The 25719-nt window shown below is 38.9% G+C and overlaps 1 protein-coding gene across 2 annotated transcripts in view; it reads right to left on the reverse strand.

The window, feature by feature from the left end:
* alk (ALK receptor tyrosine kinase) overlaps window positions 1–25719 on the reverse strand; it is a 379915-nt gene that overhangs the window by 78004 nt on the left and 276192 nt on the right. For both annotated transcript variants that reach the window (XM_077579089.1, XM_077579020.1), the window contains exons 6-7: window positions 21209–21340; window positions 2591–2719 (exon numbers count right to left, since the gene is read on the reverse strand). In XM_077579089.1, coding sequence (XP_077435215.1) covers window positions 2591–2719; window positions 21209–21340 — 261 coding nt within the window. The remainder of the gene's footprint in view (window positions 1–2590; window positions 2720–21208; window positions 21341–25719) is intronic.

Below are 25719 nucleotides of genomic sequence, written 5' to 3' on the forward strand. Positions count from 1 at the left end.
TATGCCCCACTTGCTCCATTGCTTGGCCTATCGGTGCTACAGGGAATTTGGTGTGCTCAGTAGTCGATTTGTGACTGTTGTGATAGCATGTCAAGTGATTTCTTTATTTTAATCCCCTTATACTAACTAATGACGAATATGTGCAACATGAATTCACAATTCACATGTATAAGGAACATATGGTGTTCCACAGGGTTCCATTCAGGGGCCTCTGCTGTTTCTATATAATCTCTATAATCTATGTCATCTATAATTTAAAAAAGAAAAAAAACAGTGGTGGTTATTTTAAAGTGCTCTATATTGAGTTGAGTTGAGTGATGGGAGTTTGCATCCTTAGCTGCATGATTTGCCATGCCAAGTTGAGCATTTAAGCTATCTATCTAGCCATCTCGCAAAACTAGAGGAATACTTCCCTATCTTAAGAAAGTCACATTCTCCCTGTTCATTTTGTTCACCAGTAAACCCTATACTTGAATTTAGGGGCGGGAAATCCAATTTTATTTTTCAATAAAGAAGGGTTCGATGAACGTGCATAACAAACTGGTGGGGTTCAGTACCACCAACAAGGTTAAGAGGCACTGACTTAATGACATGGTGGTTTGATCCAAGCTCATCAAATAAAATAAATAAATATCCTAAAGACATAAATAATATTATTCATAATTGTCACAGAAAGTCACTCTATGACACCAAGCTTGACATGGAATTTTAATGCTCTTTCCATAATTTCATCAATGTAAATATCAGATAACAAAAACACGCCTCAGCAAAACCAGCATTGTAAAAGCTCATCTCATGGATTGCACTTGAATAAAACTTAATTTGGGAGCTAATATCTCCACTGGGACTCGCGTGAGATAACTTCGGACATACGAGTTATTGCTTATTTCACATTCCATTGGACCTAGCAGTAAAAGATGTGTTCCAAGTTCTGTAGTATTGTGCTCCTCTATAATTAGGTATCTAAGCCCAGTTTCCATCACATTGTTCAGTTTACTGACTGGTTACATTGAGTATGTTTTTACATGTATAGTTATGCAACAACAATAGTACAACTAAGGGCATACTCGCACAAAGCAATTATTTTTGATGTGCGTTAGCCCACTTGACATCTTAAGTCCAGTACCTTTGGCTATTGTGAGTGTTTTGATGCATACTCATTTTTGCTACACTTGGGAGAGGCGAGTTATCCGGCATCACTGGTCATATACAAAAATGAGGAACATAGACGTGTTATATAATTCATTTAATGCAATTGTTTCTTGCCAGTTAATAATGATAACTATCACACGCCCACACAGCTTGCAGTTATTAATGTGATGAATATAAAAGAAGAGAACTAGCATCCAGACAGAATCCAACACATGCATGTTTACATGTCATGATTCCTGGAATCTCTACTCTGATCACTTACTAATGGTAACAACCACCGTGCACAATAGAACATGCATATGGCCAACAGTGTACGTACAACCTAAGATATTAAATTGGACAAATTGTGTTATCGAGCACCATTGTACAGTAGGGGTACCAAATTATTAGCTGTTGGATGCCAACTCTTGTCTAAAGCTGCTTTTAGCATCTTAGCTCAGCTTTTTACTGCTTGACCTGCTGTATTATGCAAACAACAATGCATTATGCAACAGTGTGCTACATGAAGACAGACAGCACACTGCATTTCATTTTTTCTTGTCAACTGGCTTTTTGGAATTCTTCTTCCCAGTAAGTCCTTGTGAATAGAGCTGTGAAAGAGATTATACACTTGTCTCCTTTTTTGACACAGCTGTGCTCACTATTGATGCTTTTCCACTGGCAAAATCAATATATGCGGCACTATTGCTTGTCCTTCGTCAGTTAGTGCTCCAAGCTTGCCAAACTGATGATTTCGTTTGGATGCGAAAACCACTGTTGTTTGCTCAATGCTCGAGTAGATTCATTAATGCCCCAATTAAGGTAACATTGCTAAAAATTTACCACACTTTTAATTTAGCTGTTTTCCTGATGCACTCAATCTTCTTTATTAGTTTTCACTTATTATTATTATTATTATTTATTAATTTTCAATATAAGTTTATGTTATTTTAAAGACCTATCCCAATACAGCATTTTTTCTCTAAAACTGAAAGAAATGAAGGGCAATTTTCTATTCTTTTAATTTATAATTTCTTGTTCCTTATGGTAAGATCACAAGTAGCGATATCTTAAAATAAGTTATCAGCACCAATATTATTAAAGTGGAAATCTAACCACCTCAACCTTAAGTGAGCAGATGAAGTGAGCAGATGAAGCGAGCTGAGCTATGCAGTGAAAAAGTGCCATTTGTTCCAACTCAGATTTGCTCTAGACCTACTGCAATAATGTGTTTTAACTGCATTGTTCAATTGTGTTACAAGACAAGGAGAAATTTGATTTAGTACTAAGTTGCTAACATTACAGCTCCAAACAGCTCCAAAAAGCCACCTCAGGCTTTAATGTAAAATTAAAAAAAAACTCCAACCTATCTCAACTATTCAATTGGAATTGTGACTTTAAACTACACACTGGAAAAAAAAAAAAGCATCATGACTTCAACAGACGATGTCTGGGCCACCTGAGGATGGGCAGCTCTGTCTAGCAGCCTTGGCTGAAGACGGGAGTCTTCTCCAGGGGACACCCATCATTGACTGCCAACTGCACTCGTCTTCTTCAAAAGAGCAGTAGCTGCCATTGAGGAAGCGGCCTGGTGAGACACAGGAAAGAGAATATATAAGGGCAAGCGAGCAAAGACAATAATAATTGTAATGGCTGAGCTGTATATAATGAGTAGACAGGCCCAGTAGGGGGGAGGAGTAAAGAGTACTGTCACAGAGGGGGTGCAGACTTGTGCCCATGAGCGTGAATCAGAGTGAAGATTTGATCGTGCTGGTCGAGTGTGCAGTGTTTTGTCCAGGTGACTCATTGTGTTGGTGAAATTTAGGGTGGACGACCGGACGTGTAAAGTGGAAGCTGAAACGGCTCTAGAAAAAGAAGTCGCAAATTGAAACGGCCCGCGTGAAGGAGATAGCAAAAGAGTGACGAGGGAGACTTGAGGGGAAATGAGGGTGCTCCGTGTGCTTTGGGGTTGGTGATCAAGTGAACGACGTGTGCCTCTCAAGCATTCTTGGCAGCCTACTGCCGGGATATTCTAGCGGCTCGAGCAGCCCATCAAACGCATCCCTCTGGAAACGCAAGAGGAGGTGAAGTGTGGTCTGTCGCGCCTCATTTCCACAATGCCATCATGGAAAAGTGCAAACTATTTTATTTCTAACAAGATTTTTCCCTCCCTTGTTTGTCTAAGTAATTGACTGCATAAATCAAACTTAGATAGGGCAAATATTGTAAGAGCAATTGTCAAAGGCATTTCTTTGATCTGTTTTTTTTTTTTTTTGGGGGGGGGGGGGGGTATTTTTTCCACTTACGCAATTCTTTTCTGGTCTACAGATAACAGAGTGGGGAATTGAATGCATGACGAGGCTAAGAAGCTGACTCTACTGATTGCTACTAAGGTGCTCTAATGTGAAGAAATAAAATAGAAGCATACACTTACTACACCAATGCTGACATTTTGCTTTTTCAAACCCAGGTATGACTCCAGGCTTTTGTTTCCAGCTTTGTTGTTCGTTGTGATTTTCTCTTTCCTTTGATTTTTTTTCTCTCTCAGGAGTTTGATGTTACTTTAATAATGAGCGACTGTAAGTGGCCATTACCTATAAAATGTGTTGTGTTGTGATAAAAGGGGAGTTTAAGATATAGCATCATCAAGAAAATGGCGTGGAAACTGACCTGTGCAAGATCATAGTGCTGGTATTAAGAAACAGAACGTACAAAGAAAATGCACTTTACCCAAAAGACTCAAGCTTGAATTCTTGATAACAACATACAGTAGCTCTCATTGAGAGCAAAACTGTACATCACAACCATAATATTATCATTGTTAATTTAAAACCTCTCTGACAAGCAATTATAGTATATCTTTATATTATTTTGATAAACTGATACATAACACATTTCTGTTAAAGAGGATATGGAAAATAGCTCAGGTTTTTATAAGATTTTGGGTTGGCCAATGGCACCAGTATCCCACTTGACTGGATCTACACCCAGTGGTGTTGTCCAGGGTATACACTTGTATAGGGCGTATATATACCCACTTCTTTTTCAGTTAGCAATGTGTATACCCACTTTTAAATCCTCACTGATGTGCACTGTTCAGTAATATAAGTAAGCCAGAGTATCTATTTTTTACTCAAGGATGGTGAAGCCATCGACCGCCCTCCTCTGCCTCTAATTGGCTGGTAGCCCCTGCCATCGCTGATTAGATTTGCTGACTTTAGGAATGAGGACTGATGAACCAATCGGAGGCAGAGTAGGGCGGGTCATGGCGAGTAAAATGTAATTCTTTGATTAGTTTTAGCTTAACGGAAGCGCTTTGCATTCATACACCGGAGACTACTTGCAGTGTAGTTTTGATCCCCAGAGTGGGCGCCGCTGGTTACACACTATCTACATGATCTAATTTTGTTTTAGTTGCTAGGCTAGTAGTTGATTTTAAAGAAAGTTCAAACACAAGAATGGAGCCAAGTACTTTAAAATTCGGCCTAAAACAATATTGAGGTCTAATAGTCACAGTTTTTTCATTATTTTTGTTCATTGTTCACTAAATATTGTTTTGGTATTTACACTATATATTTGTCTCATCTCATGATAAATACATTTTACATTAATTCAGGCTGCTTCTGTCAGTAATAACAAACTGCTCTTAATTAAGACATGATAATTGCTTTATTGTGAGCAAGAACAAATAACAGATTTTTCTGACGTCACCGTTTCTAAAACAGGACGTTTTTTCTGGACTACTAAAAAATTTTTTTAAGAAAAGTTAAAAAAAATAATATACCCATTTATACCAATTATACCACTACACTACTGTCTACCCCTACACTGAATAGCAGTTGAATTCCATCTCAAATTCAGAACCAAAGCAAGAGCAAACTGTAGCATTAGCTGACCATTTTAAAAACAGTTACTTAAGATTTGATTTATGAAGATACCACATTAACGATCCTCAAGTAACTATTTTTAAAATGGTCAGCTAATGCTACAAAAATAGTTTCTTACACTTTCTACTCAGTGTTAAGGTTTGATTTATGAAGATACCACATTAACGATCCTTGACTCTGAGTAGAAAGTGGAAGAAACTACTTTACACACAAAGTTATCTTTATTATCTTGAAGAGAAATTGTCTTATTTTAATCGTATTTTTATCTGCATACTGAGAAAACTACAGTAATAAGCCAATTTAATAGTACTAGCGGCATTTTTTTTTTAAAATAAAGTTTTACTCAAAGTAATTTTAGTGTGTGCGAGGAAATTTGCCTCACCCCACGAAAAAATGTGATTGCATATTATTAGTTGGTCACACCACGACTATCTAAAATTACCACATCAGTTATTTCTTTTCATCATTCATTTCTTTGCCCTCACATTCAAACATCACAGTGCAAAATCACCTTTAGCTCAGAATAAACGCTCTATGTCGTCTTTCAAAATGAAGATCTTTCTATTTTAGTACGTGAGATAAATTCTTGTGATGTCCTAACTTAATCGACAAAAGGTGTCTCCATCATCTTTTTGGCTGCAGATACGTTAACTCATTGCCGAAGATTGTGCATGTGAGACTGCTCTCCTTTCTTTTAATCTTCCAAACCAGGGATTTCCAACTGGTGGGCCACAAGCTCAATGTCAGCTATGGGCAGAAAGTCAGGAATAATCCTTTTATGTAGTGTAAGTTTTGGAACACGCAAAGAGGACAAATATTTTGTTATTCCTCTTCAAATGGTGACCCGACGTAGAGCGACGTTTTGCAGCGGGGCATTCACAGACGAATAAAATTCCCGGCCATATTAATCACGGTAAGTGGACACTTTATCCACGTTTTAGGAATTCTGTCTGTCTGGGAGCGCTTCGGCTGGTATATTCGTCTTGCAAAATTATATTGAAGATGGAATTTATGTAAGAAAAATAGTGATAAATTTTGAAGTCGTTTGGTTGGACGCAAAGTCCCAGATTTCGGATTTTACCACGGTGTTTGAACTGTACACGTACGTGGTGACGGAAGCATTGTCTACGGAAATGCCGTCACGTTGTTGGGTATTGCGCTAAAATGAAATAAAGCTGCGCTGAATGACACCAGGCATAAAATAGATGTCGTGAGATTCTTGGATGGAATTAGAGTAAGATTATGGATTGAAGCAGCGGCTAGATCGCCCGCTGGTAGTAAATCGTAATAAGTTCCTTGAATAAAATGTCAAACAGGCATAAATTATATGTCTAAGATTCTTGGATGGAATTAGGATAAGATTATGGATTGACACAACGGCTAGATCGCTACGATGGTGCGTTACGATGGGTTTGCACAATTGAATCAAAGAATTGTGGCAATCAGGCTGCAAGCAGTATTAATTACGGAAAACACATGGCAGTCTCTTTATAATAAGGTCTGCCTCAAAGTTGGAAACAATGCTTCGCTCCTTGCAGCCGAGAGACTGCTTCGTAATTGACTTAAAGCAGTATTTATTATTTTAGGAGGAGATCATGATATTTGTTTGTATGCCGTTTTGTCTGTGTGTAGAAAATCTGACGTCACGGTTATTCTTAAAGTGACCGCGATGAGATATGGTGTTGACTAATTCTGTTATAAGTGAGACGTCACTTCATTTCTAAATATTAATATAACTTAACTACAATATAATATAATATAATAAGCTAATAAAATACGGGAGTCAATAATTAAAAAGAGAAATGGACGCTATATTCGAGCGCGTAACAAAATAGTTTGACCCAAATGAGCTTCCGTTAAGCGAGAACTTGATGACGCTATGAAACAATTTAAAACAGTCAGCTTTTTGGACAAACATCAACAAAAGGGGGACTAGCAAGCTTAATAATGACATGCTAAAACTAAGGGTAACTTTATGTATTAATAATAATTGCTACAATATTTCTATTTGTATAGTACAAAAGATAATACTGGTAAATTGCGTGTGGTTGCGGAAATTGAAAATTCACTTATATGAATAAGGATAGGATATAATTTATTTCAATCTTTATTATATTTTCCGTTATTTGACGCTTGTTAAATTTGGTCTTCTAATATTTTCCCAAATTCTCTTTTGAAATTTAAACAATTGCTTGGGACGCATTGTCGAATTTACTGGTTAAATGTAAAATTTCCCCCTCTTTTTAAACAAAAAAGCAAGCAAAATTGATTTACTGCTGTAGTTCTACTATTAGTCTGAAAAATTCTCTCAGTCGATTTTTTTCAGATGGGGGAATTATTGGTCGGTCTGGGTATATCGTCGCGAAGGACACAAACAGTCCATGTTGAATTAAATAAATATAAAATTAAAAGTTAGCCTTAATGTGATAATTATAGATTGAAATTGAAATGAAATTTACAGGACGACAATTGGGGATTTCCTTGACCATGGAGAAGGAGTAAGTTTTGGCAGAGACGGCGAAAATAAGGTGAATATGTTCCATTTCTATTTTTCCCTGGGGCCCTGGGGTTAGATGTTATTTTTTGATTTTATTTGTTGACGAAAGTTGCATTTATTTAATGGCTGGAAGCACATTCATGCCATATCTATAACAGTGAATATTATAATAAAACATTCCAATAATCATTACGCTCTGTAAACAAAATTGGCCTCGTCAGATTTGAATTGGCTAAGATTTTCATTTTTGCATTAATGAATGTGCTTAGGTCATTAAAGTCATCCAAAGGCTGGATTCTAATTGAATGTCACAACAAACAGAATTTTTTCCCACAGGACAGGACTACAGAACTTTACTAACATTTACTAACTCCAAACTAATAAAACTACCAGATGCTCTTTCCAAAAGAAGGGATGTGAATATGTACGTTTATTGGTGACTAAATGAGAATATTCTGCACCCAGATGAGGTGATGAAAAGGTCAATATGGTCCAGTCCACAGGGGCACCTGGCTCCACATCTTGCCTATCAGAACTGCCGGGTCCGCCTTCTACTCAACCCCCACCTTCAGGAGCGAGCCACCAGACGAACCAACCGAGAAACCATTCAACTGTTTCTAGGAGCCACCTGACGAGCTGAAGACATCACTCAACCAGATTGAGTTTCGCTGAGGACATCCCTCACTGGAGATAGGAGGAACGTATCCCTTTTCCGGGGCGTTCCACAAAGAATGAGTCACACCTTGGGAAAACAAATCCCGGTGATCAACCCCTGCATCTCTGGCAGTTGATGTGGTTTCTAAAAGAGCTGAAGGATCCATCCATCCATCCATCCATTCCCTTGACCGCTTGTCCTCACAAGGATTGTGAGGGTACTGGGGCCTATCCCAACTGGCTTCGGGCAGTAGGCGGGGTGCAACCTGAATAGCTTGCCAGCCAATCGCAGAGCTGAAGGACTCTGTTTGAAAAAAACAAACAAACGCAAGAACGAAAACGGAACTGACAAACGTCAACAAAACTTCCCTAGCCCAAACGACAAGTCTTCAATCGCGTCGCCAATTGCGTACATAATGACACTCTTTCTCATACTGACTGTCATGCCAATTTGCTATTTCTGAGATCCCCACCACAATTTTGAACATAATCACAACACATTGTCTTCATATATGATATGCTTATTTTACTGAAAAAAATATTTTAATGAATCACATTGTTTTGACATATGACTGACCTCCTCTCCTGCTAAAAAGAATGTTTTCATTTTTTTTCTTTCTTATGTTGTACCTGCCATTGCGATGATGAAGATCCTGCTGGAATCTTTGTGGTAAAATGTTTCAATGTTTAGTTATTGGGCTTTATTTAAATAAGCCCAAAGGGAGGACTGTTAGATATTATTAACATTTTTAATACTTAATTTCATATATTAACCATTGTTATACATTATTAACATTTTAATTCTTTATATTAACCTTGTCGAAATGTTTTGTAGATGTGAGGTAGTCTTGAACTCAGTATAATTTGACCTTAAGCTGGAACATATTGTTTAGTCTAAAAAAAATTCCTTCTCAGCGTTCTGTGCGAAAACACATTTGGTCCTTGAGAACAGAATCTGCTTCGAACACACACACCCCTGCTCATGGAAAAGTACCCAGAGAGTATGTTTTGTCTACAAATGAAAGAGAGGCGGTCGGTTTAACTATAAGAAGCCATTTTACACGCGGAAGAGACACATTCGGCACTCTGAAATTCCACCTATTATGTGATGTTTGGAGCCTGTCACGATGTCCAGAGATCTCTGTTAGATTAAATCATTTTTGCAAAGGTGTTTTTTCTTACATTAAATCTGTCTTCAAGTTTTGGAACACGCAAAGAGGACAAATATTTTGTTATTCCTCTTCAGTAGTTAAGTATAGGAAGTACAAGTATTCCAAATGAAGTGAGTGTTTAGAATTTTTATGATGTTTGCATTTATTTTAATTTTCTTGGTATTTATTTAGTTAACTTCAAACTCTAAGAGAGTGTCCACGAGGTGCATTCTAAGTGCCAATGACCAATGTGTCCTGCAATGGACTACGTGGAATACAACAATGTATATGATATAGTTTGCATTGCTTTTGAAAGAAAGAAAGAAAAAAGTTATTTTTCGGAGGCTCATACTCGGCTGTTTAATTTGCGCGGCTATGAATACAGTATATGGCTGCCATATTTATTGAGACCTCAAGATAGTGGGTGCAAAGAGTAGATGTTCTTATAGTGACTCAATCCAGTGCAAAGTGGCACACAGCAATGCTAATTTGAATTTTTTTTTCCTACTTAAACGTATCCCTCACAATATATTTACTCAATTGTCTGGGAGTTGATGCACTGAATACAAGTTTGCCGATCATTGGCGAGATCAGAAGTGCATCACGGGGGTGGGGCTTGCATTCCAATTAAATTAGTTCTCAGAAATAACATGGTTCTTCTTCGATACACAAGCCGAGTCATGATTTGTCACAGTTCGGAAGAAGCAGTCTTGTATTCATTTTATTCACCTTATTTACAGCTCAGCACACAGAAAACACAATATCCATCTATCTTTGTGTATGTAATATAATCCAAACAACTCTATCTATGGACTCATTTTCCAGGGTGCCCCGAGGATTCAGGTTGAGGCGGGTAAAACAGAGCTTTCGGAACTGACAAACATATTCCTAAAACTCAACCTCTGAAAAAATACTTAGGCATACTTGAAACTTAAAGTATTGTGTTGTGATCATTAAAATTTACTGCATTCCTTGAAAATGTGTTGTACTACCAGATATTTTTGAATGGTATTTATTTGGCCACTGGATATTTGTGACTTTTATTCAGTTAAAATGTGAATTTTATAAATAAATTGAGAAAAGATCAGATAAAATTGCATGTTATGCAATTTAAAAGAAGAATAATCTATCAGGACATATGGCAGGAATATAAAATTGTGTCCATATTACACAGCTCTATGGTGCACCTATATAAAGACTTCCGTACTATCTAAATGTCATTTTCATAACTTGCTCCTCCTCCTGGTGTCCTTATCACATCTGTACAGGCAGGACTATTCTTCCACTTTGTGCCCCGCTGTTCAGGCATTACGTCAGTGAACAATTTCTTCTGATTTAATTGTGCACTTACATTTTTTAAGAGTAACTAACACAGTTATGTGAAATGTACTTGAGCAAAAGTATATTTTATTAAAGTAATGTGTTACAGTAAAATTTTAAGTTAGCAGAAATATAAATGATATAGTACAGTTGTTTAATTAGTCAAAGTTTTTGTACTCTGTTACATCTGTGTAGATTTGTGATGGTAATCGATAAAGATTGAATTGATGCAACTGGACTCTGGTTTGTTGAAGCTATTTCACCATTAACCCAAAAGGCTTCTTTAGTTCTGAATTTATAAGTGAGGAGTCTCCCTATTTATGCTTCTGGTGAGCGTGCCCCCTGGGGGGTGGTCCCAATAGGGTGTTGTTGATCGATATGGCTGTTGAACGACCATCCAGCATACCAAGCAATCGTTCACAAGCCTGGTGGCTCATTGTTGGCCACTCTCTCGTGGAATGAGGCCATCTTTATGGAGGAGATGCCAGGCCCTTGTTATAAGTAGATGACAGAATCTTCTCCTCTATTTAGAGACACCTGAATCCATGCTACTCTTTAGTTTGTGCTTATATAGGCTTTTATTCTCTTCAATTTTGATATAGAATTATTAGTGATTGATAATTGTATCCAGTTTATAATAATAGTTCTTAATGAATAGCCGTTTTAACATTATTATGCATCAAAATCCACTCATTTTCATCCATATCAGAAGGCAGCCATTTTGTCACTTGCTGTCGAGTGAAAATGACATCACAGTTGCTCAGGTCTCAGGTAACAACTGTAACGAATATTGCACTTCACCCTCAATTTTTCAATTTTATGTGCCTTTTTAAACATTTCGCCCTGGGGAATGTGTGTGCGTGTCTTAACTCTGTGCTTTCAGTTCAAAAGGACTCTTTGAGTTTCCCTCCAGCAGGGACTGGACTTCGTTTTATAACCCCCAGGAAACGCAAACCACAGCTCCGCCAGACCTGAAATCCTGTCTGATAAGCAGTCCCCAGATCACCTTTTATGGTCTGGTCTATCCACAGGAATTAGCCATGTGTTTTTTGGAAACAATGCCCCTGGGAAGTTATATGGTACAACAGTGCCCTCCAGCGGTCACTATCGGTTATCCTCAAGAATCCTGCCGCTCCTAATTAATCTGAAATCTACATAATTCGGGACATACACAAACTCTATGTACTTGACTGACATCAAATAACTCCTGTTGTTTATCTTTGTACACAACTTGTATATCTATCGCAAATGAATGATGTGTATAATTTCTGTAGCCACCTAAGTTTAGCTAATTAATAAGCTTGGCGGATTCAATTACTTTATGATCGCGGTAATGTTTGAAATGTGTTCCGAATGATAAATGAAGCATCTGGCTTGTCAAAAATGAAGCATCTGGCTTGTCAATTCTGATCCAAAAATGATCAAATACTATCCCAAAAGCTTCATGCGCACGGAAGGGGAGGGGCCCTCCTGGTGACACAGCTTTTAAAACCAGCGTGCGAAGGAACTTCTCTCTCTTTTCCTGGAACTCTTTTCCTGAACTCTGAAGAGAGCATGCTCAAGGGGCTCTCTTTTCCTGGAACTCCTCCACCCTCTCTCCCCCTCACGTCTGGCCCCAAGAACTTTTCCTGATCATCACGAGAAACATGGTCGCTGAGGGTGACGACGCGGCTTCTTCCTTTGAGCCCTGGACTTGAGTCACAACGCGCGTCCCAAAGCACGCATCAAAAAAGGACTCGCAAAAACACTGCGCATCCCCAAAACGCGCATGTCTGTTCCAGCCGTGAGTCCGAGGCGTCTCTCAGCGCTCACACAAGGACCTGCCGCGACCTCCACGCCGCGCGAGCACCTCACCACCAACCGGAGACCTGGTGCAGCATTCCAGCATTCCAGCATTCAACCGAGGATCGACACTCGAGTCTCTCTCTCTCTCTCTCCCGTGCGACTGAACCAGCCCGTGAGTTGCGCCTGCTTTGCAATCCGACCATATACTACTGGTGCAACGATTTTATTCAAACATAAAAGAATTGACAGGTCAAACGTTTCCATCTTTATCCCCATCTACCTTTTTTGTCTATCTTTTTTTTAAATCTTAGTTAGTTAGGTTGCAAGTTTTCTTTTTTTCTTTGATTTGCATTTTTATTCCGTTTCATTAATAGGTTAGGCTGTGACTGATATATGTGTGTTGACTAAATAAATTTGTTGTCTAGAAATTCCATTTCTGCTGAATCATTTGTGTTTACTGAGTGGATTAGTAATTCTCTTATGAAAGCAAAGAACTCCATGATTAACTAAAGTAGCAACTTCAGATTCTGAATACTTGATAATAGGATTTTTATCGTTTATTTTGCTCCTACAAACAAGCAAAGCCAACGTGGTGCCCCAGAGGTTGCTGAGGAAATTACAACTCCCCTCAGTACCGTCTAAATTTCTCACTAAGCCATTACGGCGACCCAAATAATCGCTACACAACCAATCACAGCTCAGCTTCATAAAACAGGTGAGCTTTGATTGGTCAAGTAGGATTTCTCATTATTTGCCACAACTTTAAAAGCAAATTCAAGAAAACTAAATTACTATATATATATATATATATATATATATATATATATATATATATATATATATATATATATATATATATATATATATATATATATATATATATATAATTTTGGCTTTTTTGTTTGAAATAGAAATCATGCAGTCTCATGAACTAACCAGTTGATTGAACCAGGTGCGTTGATTAGTAGTGTGGAAACTTTGTCAACCGCGCCTACAGGCTGCTTTGTTTGATTTTGATTTAGTGGCTACTGTTTATTTTGATTATAATATTTTGGATTGTTTGATGACCTTGTGCGCTTACATACACAACATACATACGCAATCAACACAATTACAAGACAGTGGCCGGAGACTGAAGTCATCTGAAATAAGTAAGTCAAATTAATCTTTTATGTCTATGGGAGCAAGCGCATTGGCATATTTTCCTCTCAAAAAATAAAATGTGGATTTTGTTGGCCTTAATTAATTGTTGGGTTGTTGGAAAGGAAATTAAGGCTACAATAAAAGTTGACAAAGATTCATCTAAACTTTGGAGTTTATTGGATTAGAAGGTGGAATTGAAGTGCTGTATTGCCGCATGGTTGCATGCGAATGCTGTATGTTTGTTGTTGTCAGACACTTGGAATTGTGAATGAATAGTGGCTCACAACGGATTGGCCATTTGTGATTGTGGACTGTGGAATTAATGCATTTACTCTTGTCAGTTGCCTGAAACAAGCAATTGTTCGTTGGAATCTTGTGGTGTTGTGGCCTTGAAATATGTATGCAAGTTTTTGTATGTTGTTGATGCTGTGCTGGGTCTGTGCTGCTGAAGCTTTGTGTATTTGAATACATTGCTTTTGCTTGCAAATCAAAACAAAAATGTCTTTAAACGGGCAAAGATCCAAATCAAAGAGGAAGCCACCAAAGCACCTGAGCAACCTCAAATCAATAACAAAAATGGAAATTTAAAAGCCTATTGGAAGAGGAAACATTGGGTGTTACTGGTGGGAGACCCAATAGGAAGACGAAACCCACAGGAAAGGCACGCCTAACTCAAATTGAGAAACCCTTCTAGGAAAGAAAAACAAGAATGAGAGACTTAAAGACAAGAAATACGATGGAAAAACTCAACGACTGACTATGAAAATAAAACAAAGATGAAGGAAAACATTGCAGTGTTAAATGCCTTGGAAGATATTTTACAGCTGCAGGAGTCTAGTCTTCTTCCTGAAGAGGAGAAATATTATCATGGACAGCACTGCCACCTTTGCTTGCTTGCTTTAAAAGACTTTAAAGAAAGTGCTAGAAAATGGCTGGATAAGGCAATCTCCTTTTCGCAAATGCCAAAAGGTGGCGCTGCTGAGTGCACATCTTGGTGACAATAGTAGCCAAATGTCACTTTCTAGTAGAAGTTCTTCAAGCTCATCATTGAGAAGAACAGCTTGGGGCAAAAAAAAAAAGCAGCATTAATGGTATGTGCTGCCAATTTAAAGAAAAAACAGGAGTTGGGAAAAACAAGAAAGAGACTTGAAATATGAACTTGAAATTAGAGAAGTTGCTGTCAAGGCTCAACAAGAGGCGCCTGAAATACAAATTACATTGGAGCTGAAGCTGCATTGATAAAAACTTTAGCGTCTGCTCACAAAACCACCCAACTGTGTGACACACATACAATGGAAAGAAAAGAGAAAGATATGATCAAGTCGGTCAACAGCGGGATGGTTGCGTTGGATGTACCTGAACTTACCGTACAAGCCAAACACATTAAATTCTTCCTGTCCAGATAAAGATGACAAACCCAACCTCAATTATCCAGACATGTGCTCTATTGGACTCTGGAAGTAATGCAAGTGTTATTACTGAGAACTTGTTTCTGCAGTTGAAAGCCAAAACAAGGAAAACACAAATATTGTTTAGCATTATGTATGGGCCAGAAAAAGGCTGTGGCTACTACCTTTGTGCCAGCTGACTGCCTTGAAGTAAGTGGACTAGAAAGTCATAAATTTATTACCCTGCCCAAATTGTATGTTGAAGACTAACTCCCAGTTGCATGTAGGGCAAATCCCAGGGCAAAAGGCCATAGACAAGTGGGACTATCTCAAGGAAGTGAAACTACCAGACATTGATGGAGATATCGAATTGTTAATAGGAATTAATGCACCACAGCTGATGGAACCCCAAAAGGTCATCAACAGTCAAAATGGCGGACCTTATACAGTTCAAACTATACTTGGATGGGTGGTAAATGGACTAATGGAGGATAATGACAGCTGTGTGACGCAAACTGTTGAGGATGTCTCAGTCAATAGGATTTCAGTCATTGATCTTGGTGAAATGCTAATTCAACAGTACAAGCAGGATTTTCCTGAAAACACATATGACGAGGCAAAAGAGATGTCTGTTGAAGATTAATGAAGCTCACGTATGACTGAATGGACATTACCAACATGCACTTCCATTTAAGCAAAAGGAACCAAGAATGCCAAACAACCGTAATATGGCAGAACAAAGAGCAATCCCATTAAAAAGAAAATTTCACAAGAATCCAGCATTCCATAATGAATATAAAACATTTTTTAGAATATATGATACAAAAAGGACATACTGAGTTTGTCCCACAAACAGAAGTTGAAGGAAAAACTGGAAAGGTGTGGTACATGCCACATCATGGCGTTTTAATGACAATTTAATTCAAGGACCAAACCTTACAAACACTTTGCTTGGAGTACTACTGAGATTCAGACAGGAACCAATCGCTTTCGTGGCTGATGTGGAAGGGATGTTCTACCAGGTCCAAGTCGCACCGTCAGATCGGAACTACCTCAGTTTCCTAAGGTGACCTGGTGGTGACTTGACCAAGCCCCTAGTTGAGTACAGGATGACCATGCACTTGTTTAGTGGAACGTCCTCGTCCAGCTGTGATGGCTATGCTTTAATAAAATCAGCACAAGACAATCAGCATTAATTTTCAACAGAGGCTGTCGACACCGTCCGGAACAATTTTTATGTAGATGATATGAATGTTCACACAGACAAAGAAGCAGGACTTCTCTATGAAGAGTTGAAGGAACTATGTGAAAGAGGAGGATTCAACTTAACCAAATGGATAAGTAACAGCAGGACTATGCTCTCCTCAATTATTGAGGCTGACAGAGCCAAGGAAGTGAAAACCCTGGACTTGGAAAAAACAAAGCCTTCCTGTGGAAAGAGCACTTGGAATTGAATGGTGCATAGAAGAAGATGTGTTTAGATTCAAAGTCTGTCTAAAACCCAAGCCAGCAACTAGACGGGGTATCCTCTCTACTGTGAGCTCGGTCTATGACCCACTTGAATTTCTCTCCCCATTTGTATTCACAACTAAATGCATATTACAAGAACTGTGCAAGCTGGACTGTGAATGAGACGAAGAGATTCCAGAAGCCATTTAAAAAACCATGGCAAAGTTGGTTGACGAGCCTGAAGCTGTTGGAAAACTTAAGCGTCAATCACTGCATCAAGCCGGTGCATTCTGGACTTATTGAGTCTGCACAGATACACCTCTTTTGTGATGCAAGTGAGGTAGGATATGGCGTTGCAGCGTACCTTCGTTTTTTTAAATGAATGTGGTGATGTCCATGTTGCCTTTGTGTTTGGAAGAGCAAGAGTGGCACCCCGCAAAGCAAAAACTATACCAAGGATGGAGTTCACTGCAGCAGTTCTTGCAGTACAGATTGACAAGATGCTAATGAGTGAATTGGCAATACATCTTAAAGAATTAACATTTTGGACTGACAGTACTTCAGTAATCAAGTACATCAGGAATGAGAACCTGAGGTTTAAGACCTTTGCGGCCAATAGCGTTGGTGTCATTAGAGAAGCAACACATGTTTTCCAATGGAGATATGTCAGCACGAAACTTAATCCAGCTGATTATGCCTCCCGAGGTCTCCATGCTAAAGCATTTTTTAAGTCAACCACACTTGGTGCAATGGACCAGATTTCTTGAAAGAACCAGAAACGGAATGGCCGAAACTTCACCATGAACTTACTTCATCCACGCACAACAAAATTGATGACCCTGAAACAAAGTCACAAATGAAAACTATTACTGTAAACACTTGCACTGTAGAAGAACCAACAAGTAGACTGATACATAATTTTTCAAATGTAAGAAAATTAAAAAGAGCAACTGCAACCTAAAAAACACTGTCCCAATTAAGTGTATTGCCCGTCAACCCTCAATTTTTTCATTTTATTTGCCTTTTTAAACATTTCCCCCTGGGGAATGTGTGTGCGTGTCTTAATCCTGTGTTTTCAGTTCAAAAAGGACTCTTTGAATTTCCCTCCAGCAAGGGCTGGATTTCGTTTTTTGCAACCCACAGGAAACACATACCTCAGCGCCTACAAACCTGAAAGCCTGTTTAGGAAGCAAACTAGCGATAAGACTGCTTATTAGTCCCCAGACCATCTTTTATGGTCTGGTCTATCCACAGGAATCAGCCATGTGTTGTTAGAAACAACGCGCCTTGGAAGTTATACGGTACAACAGTGCCCTTCAGCGGTCACTATTGGTTATCCTCAAGAATCCTGCCACTCCTAATTAATCTGAAGTCTACATAATTCGGGACATACACAGACTCTATGTACTTGACTGATATCAAGTGACTTCTGTTATTTATCTTTGTACACAACCTGTATGTCTATCTCAAATGAATGATGTGTGTAATTTCTGTAGCCACCTAAGTTTAGCTAATTAGTAAGCTTAGCAGATTCCATAACTTTATGATCACGGTAATGTTTGAAATGTGTTCGGAATGATAAATGAAGCATCTGGCTTGCCAATTCTGATAAAAAATTATCAAATGCTATCCCAAAAGCTTGGTCTTAGTGGACCAAGTCTGCTTCACGGGCACGGAAGAGGCCGGACTACTGCCTGACCCCCTGAGACACAGTTTAAAAGCCAGCGCGTGAAGGAACTCCCTCTCTTCCTCTTCTCTTCTCCCTCTTCGCTCGTCCTGTCCCATGAACTTCTCCTGACCATCACTAGAAATGTGGTCGCCGAACACGCTGAGCTACCACGCGGCTTCTTTCTTTGAGACCCGGACTTGAGCCACAGCGCACGCCCCAAAGCACGTATTAAGCAAGGACTCAACACCAAACTGCGTGTCGCTGCTCCTCCTGAGAGCGGACCCACCTACCTTCTGCTCTCTGAATCACGCAGTGCCCCGCCGACCCGGTTCCACAACGGCTGTTAGGCACCGAGCTGCTGCACGCCAGCAACCTATTTCTGCTCCAGCGTGCGTCCAAGACGCCCCGCAGCGCCCTAACCGCAAGAAAAATCATCTCCGAATGCACTGTATGCTGACGACTTCATGCTACTGCAAGCGAAAAAAAGATGACCGACTTACCTAAAGACCGAGTAACGCCCGATCTACCACTGTTTACATGCGTAGGGGTTGATAACTTCAGGCCAATAGAAGTAAAACGAGGGAAGACCACCGTGAAACGCTATAGCGTTATTTTCACCTGCCTTACCAGCAGGGCAGTGCATCTTGAAATGGCAGTCAATGGACACTGATTCTTGTATCAATGCATTCAGACGATTTATCAGTAGAAGAGGCCAAGTATCTGAAATAAGATACGACAACGTAACAAATTTCATTACAACAGATAGAGACTTGAAGGAGGCATTAAAGGAATGAAACCTCTTCAGCAGAAGAATGTAAAGTGGACTTTTAATCCTCCATATGGAGCCCATTTTGGTGGAATATGGGAGAAATTAGTTTGTCTCGTTAAGACAACGCTGCTCACTGTAACAAAACGGCAAACTCTCGACGACGAAGGCCTTGCAACAGTAATGTGTGAAGTGGAAGCAATTCTGAACAGTCGCCCATTGATAACAGTTTCAGAGAATCCGAATGATCTGGAATCCCTTAGTCAGAATCACTTACTCCATCTTAAAGTCAAGCCTATTCAGCTTCCAGGCATGTTCCTCCCGCATGACTTGTATGCCAGACGTCGTTGGCGGCAAGTCCAGTACATTTCGGACTTATTTTGGACAAGATTGGTGAAAGAGTATCTACCGCTTCTGCAAGAAGGGCAGCGATGGAATCACACCAGAAGAAATTTCATAAAAGGTGACATCGTATTGATTGTGGACTCAAACGCACCTCGTGGATCCTGCGTCATGGCAAGAGTACTGGAGACACGCGCTGGATCTAAAGGGTTGGTGCGCAGCATACTTCTGAAGACCCAAACTAATACATTGGAGAGACAAATAACTAAGTTATGTTTGCTCGTTCCTGCCTCAGAGTAAGGCATCGGCCTGGAGGAATGTTTGGTTTAGAATTAAAAGCTTTGGAATCTTGGCTCCAAAAGATAATTGTCTATTGTTACAGTTGTAAGCGTAACAATAGGGGTTTGTTGGAGCCAATATTTGTTAAATATAATTTGGGTTTTTTGTTTGAAATGGAAATGATGCCACCTAGTGGCCAGGTGTGTTTAAAAAGGCATCCTTTATAGCTGAGGTGGGCAATCTCGGTCCTCGAGGCCCAGGGTCCTGCAGGTTTTGGAGGTTTCTCACTTCCAACACGAGCTGATTCCAATCAACAGGATCATTATCAGGCTTGTGCAGAGCTTGCTGATGAGCTGATCATATATCAGCTGTGTTGGAGAAGGGCAAAATGCAAAACCTGCAGGACTCCAGCCCTTGATGCCCACCTCTGCTTTTTAGTGTACACGCAGCCTCATGAACAAGCCAATTGATTGAACCAGGTGCGTTGATTAGTAGTGTGGAAACTTTGTCCACCGCGCCTACAGGTGGCTTTGTGTGATTTTTGATTTAGTGGCTAGTTTATTTTGATCATAGTATTTTGGATTTTTGATCACCTTGTGCACACATACACGTCTGAACAAAGAAAATCCAGTCAAGGAAAGACAGTGGCCGGAGACTGAAGTCATCTGAAATAAGTAATTCAAACAGATCTTTTATATCTATGGGAGCGCTATTATGCCAACCATAGTATTCTCTCAAAAAATAAAATGTGGATCTTGTTGGCCTTAATTAATTGTTGGGTTGTTGGAAAGGAAATTAAGGCTACAACACCCCCTGTGTCTGTTTGTGTGCATGTGGTTACCCCAAAAAATTTCAAACCACCTTGCATACTTGCACTTATTTACAATACTTTGCCACTCATCTTTCCCTTTGCCTTCTTACAGATTAGTGTACTGACATCTGCAACATTTTCAAGTTTTCCTTTACTTAAGTTAGCATGAGCAGAACAACAGCTGAAAGAAAAGGGATGGCTGAAAGCAACGACCTCATAGATTAATAAGTAATATCTGAGATAAGGAGGAATCTTGCAGATTACCACTTAAATCACATGCTTGCATTCCCTTTGATGGAAACAGCATTACTCTGTAGTTGGATGGAGTATGCTGGAAAGCAGTGGGGTGTCGGCAGAATTTGGATTGACGAAGATCAACCAGAAGGAAGCTGAGACTGAAAGAAGGGAGAATGCATGGATTCGTAATGATGCAGAGGCTGGATTGGAGGACAGAGTAAATTGCACCTCCATGTCAAATGTCTTTGTGATTGACAAGCTATGATGCTGTTCAATTCCAGCTCTACCACCTGAGCCACAGCCACCACAATGCTGTTTCTTGTATAGCTATCTCGCAGGCTGCCGACAAAACTCTTGACACTGGTTGTACAGGGATCAAAAAAAAAACTATTATAGGCAGTGTTCTACCAAGCCTTGAGGGGAAAACCCCCAAAGAAAACTGCAAAGAAATAAAAATAACCCTGAAATATGTCAAGGGTGAGGAATGCCCGCCAAACATATCTGCACTGTTTCAGTTGCCTTTTTCTCTGCCTCTTTGTTGGAAGAGACTGTAATTGTTCTTCTCAGAGACAATTTTCACTGGCTTTGTTATGAAGATACAGAATAGACGACCATTTTTTCTTGGGTGTTATAATACAGAGATGAAGGTCAAAGAGCACATGTGATTGTCTCTCGGTTACTCGTTCTGAATGTACTCACGACATTGCTCGCCCTCGTCATCTCCAAGTGGACAGTCTGTTCTGAAGTCGCATAATTTGTCCAGTGTGATTGCAGGTCCCTCATGACAGTGGTAGTGGCCCTCAAGTGTGATGATAGGGCCCGCTGAAGACGCTGGAAGACATGCAAGACAAATACTTATTAATAATTACTGTCTTGATGATTAATCTTACTGATGATAATGAACTAAAATGTTCTAACAGTGCAGTACAAATTAATGCATGTTCGGTGGAGTATGTAGCTAGCACGTCTGCCGAAAAAGCAATAGGTTATTTGGTCAAGTCAAGCTTTCGCCTGCTAATCTTTCCATTAACATGCTTTTTTTGGGAGGGGATATTTGAAGATTCTTAATTCATCCTGTGAATGAATGGTGAGCAGTTAAAGGTAACTACCAACTACTTATCAGACCAACTGGCTATGATCTGTGGTGTTCTCCAGGGGTTAATCCAAAATAATCCTTTCCTCCAAGTACTTCCGCGTCATCTTGCTCGGATATGTTCATAGACTTAAATATGAATGTACAGTTCATAAGTAGGTCGCTAGATATATGATAGGAAATTCAATTTGAAGTCTGAAATCTGAAGAGGACCCTCATCTACGAAAGACAAAAAAACAAAACAACAGGTGTTAATGGCCTAGTCATCAAGATTACAGCCAACACCAGAAATATTGGCGATAGCTTCCCCTGGTTGTCAGAGCTACACACAAGTCTCCATACATGCATTTGCAAATCGCCACACGAATTGTGACTCCTGTGCGGCAGGACTGGAGCAAAAGTCACATGTAAGAATACACCCAATCAAGCAGTCCGGTGTTTACAGAATATATATGCAGTACACTCTAAATATGCCCTGCATGCATTTGGAGACTTGCTTTGGAAAGACCATCACGTTCATTTTTCATCTTCAAATTTCACATTATATAGCTTATTTGATTGTAATTTTATCGCACTTAAAAGAGCATAAAATGAACATTTGTGGTGATATTCTGCGACTCGAGGCAGACGGTTGATTCGTGATGCATCAGAGTGGTCTTTCACAGACGTGATGACATCGAGGAGTGTTCAAAACATTTCATTATGAATGAAATTTACAATACATTAATAGATTGGCCTTCATATATATATATATATATATATATATATATATATATATATATATATATATATATATATATATATATATATATATATATATATATATATATACTGTACCATACAATAAATACATCCTAAATACAATTGTATTATGCTCTGGAAATATAATGTTTTCCTTTCCCCATAAGATTTACAATACATGTCAACACAAAAACACAAATCAGCTGCTCGGGTAAACATAACTTATAAATAGCAGAAAATCTACAGTTATGTTGAAGAAGTGCATCAGTCAGTGACACGGGCTGATTTATGTTTGTCTTGGTGCAACGCGTATGTGACATCCTAAGGCTGCCTTGTACCTAAATAACTTGCCCAGGTCTGCATAAGCATCTGGCTTTCAGTACAGTATTCATCAGAAAAGAAGAAAGAAAACAACTCTGACCCAGATCCATTGCTGTAGCAAGACACACAAACATGTACATGCACTGGTTTGATATCATAATTTTGAACAACCCAGTTGTACCTCGGTGACATTTGCATATTTATGCAAATCAGAGTGGTGATATTTCTGATATTCTCAGACTCAACCCCAATCCTCAGAGGCTGATCACAGAAAAGAAAGCAAAAGGAAAAGGAAAAAAGAGAGCGAGATTCTGCTGATGATCATCTTGTCTGTTGATAAGAAATGATTTTTATCATAAGCAACTTGCTAAAGAATGGCTTTGATCTGTTATATGAACATTTGTTTTCTATGAAAGCCAAAGAGAGAGTTGAAAGTCTAAGAACAGCCGCTTCTAGTTTGCTGAGGGATAATCCTGTGCCACTTGTTGCTTCCAAGATAAATAGACAGTAAAATTGTTCAATGGGAAAGGCTACGTTTTGATGGTTGGTTGGTTGATAAATTACAAGAGATTTAAAAAAAACAAAAACAAACTTACATTGGGTTAGGGAGATTGTGCATGGTGCAATAAGGAAGTGATTCGAATACTGTAGTCAGGGGCTGACAAGTGTATGTAAATTAATTATTATTTTTTTTTTTTACATTGGTGAACAGTGTAGGCATTGTGGAACAGTGATTAGTATTTCTATCTCACAGCAACATAGTACCCTACTTTATCTACAATGATTGAAATTACACATTCAATGAAAGAAAAAGGTTTGCTCTTGATTGAATGCCATCTTAGTTAAACGTCCATGGGTCATTGATCATAAATAATCACAACTCATTCAACCAACATTATGAAATGTCAAAAGTACAAAAGTGAAATTTTTCCAATAACTTGTCTGAGTTTTTTTTTAAGGCGGGTCTGATTTCCAAACTTGATGGTAGTGTATACCCAAGTGAAATATTTACTACAAAATCATAATATGAAAAAAAATGCCCTGGTGGAAATGTCACACATGCAAACATACACAAGATAAGAGAGCAATGAGTGACCTAAAGACATGAGGCTGGCTAAAGAGCAACTCGTGAGGAAACACCATCTCACAGAGCCGTCTGCACCAGGACCAGATCAGGCCGCAGCTGCAGGCCAACAACACGCCCAGCGAACCGAGACCCATGAGGCAGGGCTACCCACAGCTCCCGGAGCAGATGGCTCCCTCTGAGCAAACACGGAAAACTGTAGTCGACTGTATTGTTAAAATATATTAAACAATTAAAAAAAAAAAAACATGTAACCATATTAATATAAAAGAACTGATTGAACAAAAATAACAGCCTATAATTGTAAAAAGAAAAAAAAAGAAAAAAGACCAAAAATATACTATAATTAAGAAATGTAAACAAATATTAGGTCAAAGCCAAATTAAAAAGGTGGGTCTTGAGCCTGGATTTAAAAACAAGAACATTATCTGCGGTTGTGAGGCTGTTCTAAAAATGGGGGCCGTGAAACTGAAATGGTAACTCGCTGTTCTGACTTTTGGGTTTAACTATAAGGCTGGAGCCAGAGTACCTCAGAGCTTGCGAGAGTTCATAGGGTAATCAAAGAGATAAGAATGCCCAAAGCCATTAAGACATTTAAAAACCAGTAAAAGAACCTTTAAATCGATCCTGAAACACACGGGAAGCCAATGTAGGGATTTTAAAATGTAATGTGCTCGCGCCTTCTGGTCTTTCTCAGGACACGCGCTACTGAGTTCTGTAATCATTCTAAGCTTGAATTTTTTGTTGTTGTTGTTGTGGGGAAGACTAGGAAGCAGGGCTCTCCAGAAAGTGTTCTTTGTGTCCTTAGAGAGAGTTCCTGTGTTTGTGACATGACTTAATTTTTGGACTTGGGAAAAGGAATTACTGTTAGTAGGTACTATTACATTTCTAATACTACGAATAAGAAATATATGTAGTGACATCAATACCGTGATAAAACCAAATTTTGAGCTTTGAATATCGTTATATAGCAGGTTTGCCTGATGAAAACATAATTTCGGCCCGCGATAGGATGGTTAGAAATTTGCATCTGCCAATATTTGATTCTGATTTATTTAAGTTTGGTACATCACAACTTCATTGATATTATCATTTGTATTGCTTATGCCCATAACTTACATCTGTGCTACTACGGCTACTACTTATAGAGAGAGCAAGAATGTATAGACAAGAAAATCGAGTTGTATCTGCTTTGCTACATGGCGACGCCGAGCTTTACAATAAAATATTTACAGTACTGTATATACTTTGTTATGGTAAGTTTTTATCGTCAATCAGCAAAATGTGTGAGCCATACAGAGTATCGAAATTTCAGGGCTCAAAAACCTGACACAAAACAATGACAAGATTATCATAACAAACAAAATCTTCTCCATTCATACATACTTTTTGTTGTTTGAAGTGGTTATAGATGTAAGAAGAGAGCTTTGAAGTCTCCTCTCAACAGTGGATCAGAGACGTCGCCACCACAGTGTGTATGATATCACCCACATTTGCTACAGGCAAAGTTTGAAAGTAAACAAGCAACTGTAGTGTCCACTAGCAAGTATCATACATACAAGGACATACAGGAATGGTTTGGACACTTCACAGATCAGGGCAAACTCCCATGCCAACTTTACATCATCCGCCAATGAGTCCTCTTCCATTGGCAGCGAATCAAGTCGGCTGTGTTTATGCCCACAATAGCGCAAAACACAAATTTTTAACTGCGGCACGTTGCTTGACAAAACTTGATCCACTTCTGTGTTCATATCAAGTTCATATTGCGATTGAATTTGACAAATAAATGCGCAGTTAATGATATATATATATATTTTTTTTTTTAACAATGCATAGGTTTCCTAATCTGGAAAATGAGAGAGATCGGTAAATTTGTGGTTTAGTTTTAGCTAGCGTTCATTTGTGATTTGATTAGTACATTAGTTTATTACTTTTGTGATTCCAAGATGTGAATTCCATACAGATCCA

The sequence above is a fragment of the Vanacampus margaritifer genome, chromosome 1, assembly GCF_051991255.1.
Source record: "Vanacampus margaritifer isolate UIUO_Vmar chromosome 1, RoL_Vmar_1.0, whole genome shotgun sequence".
In the NCBI taxonomy this organism is placed as follows: Eukaryota; Metazoa; Chordata; class Actinopteri; order Syngnathiformes; family Syngnathidae; genus Vanacampus; species Vanacampus margaritifer.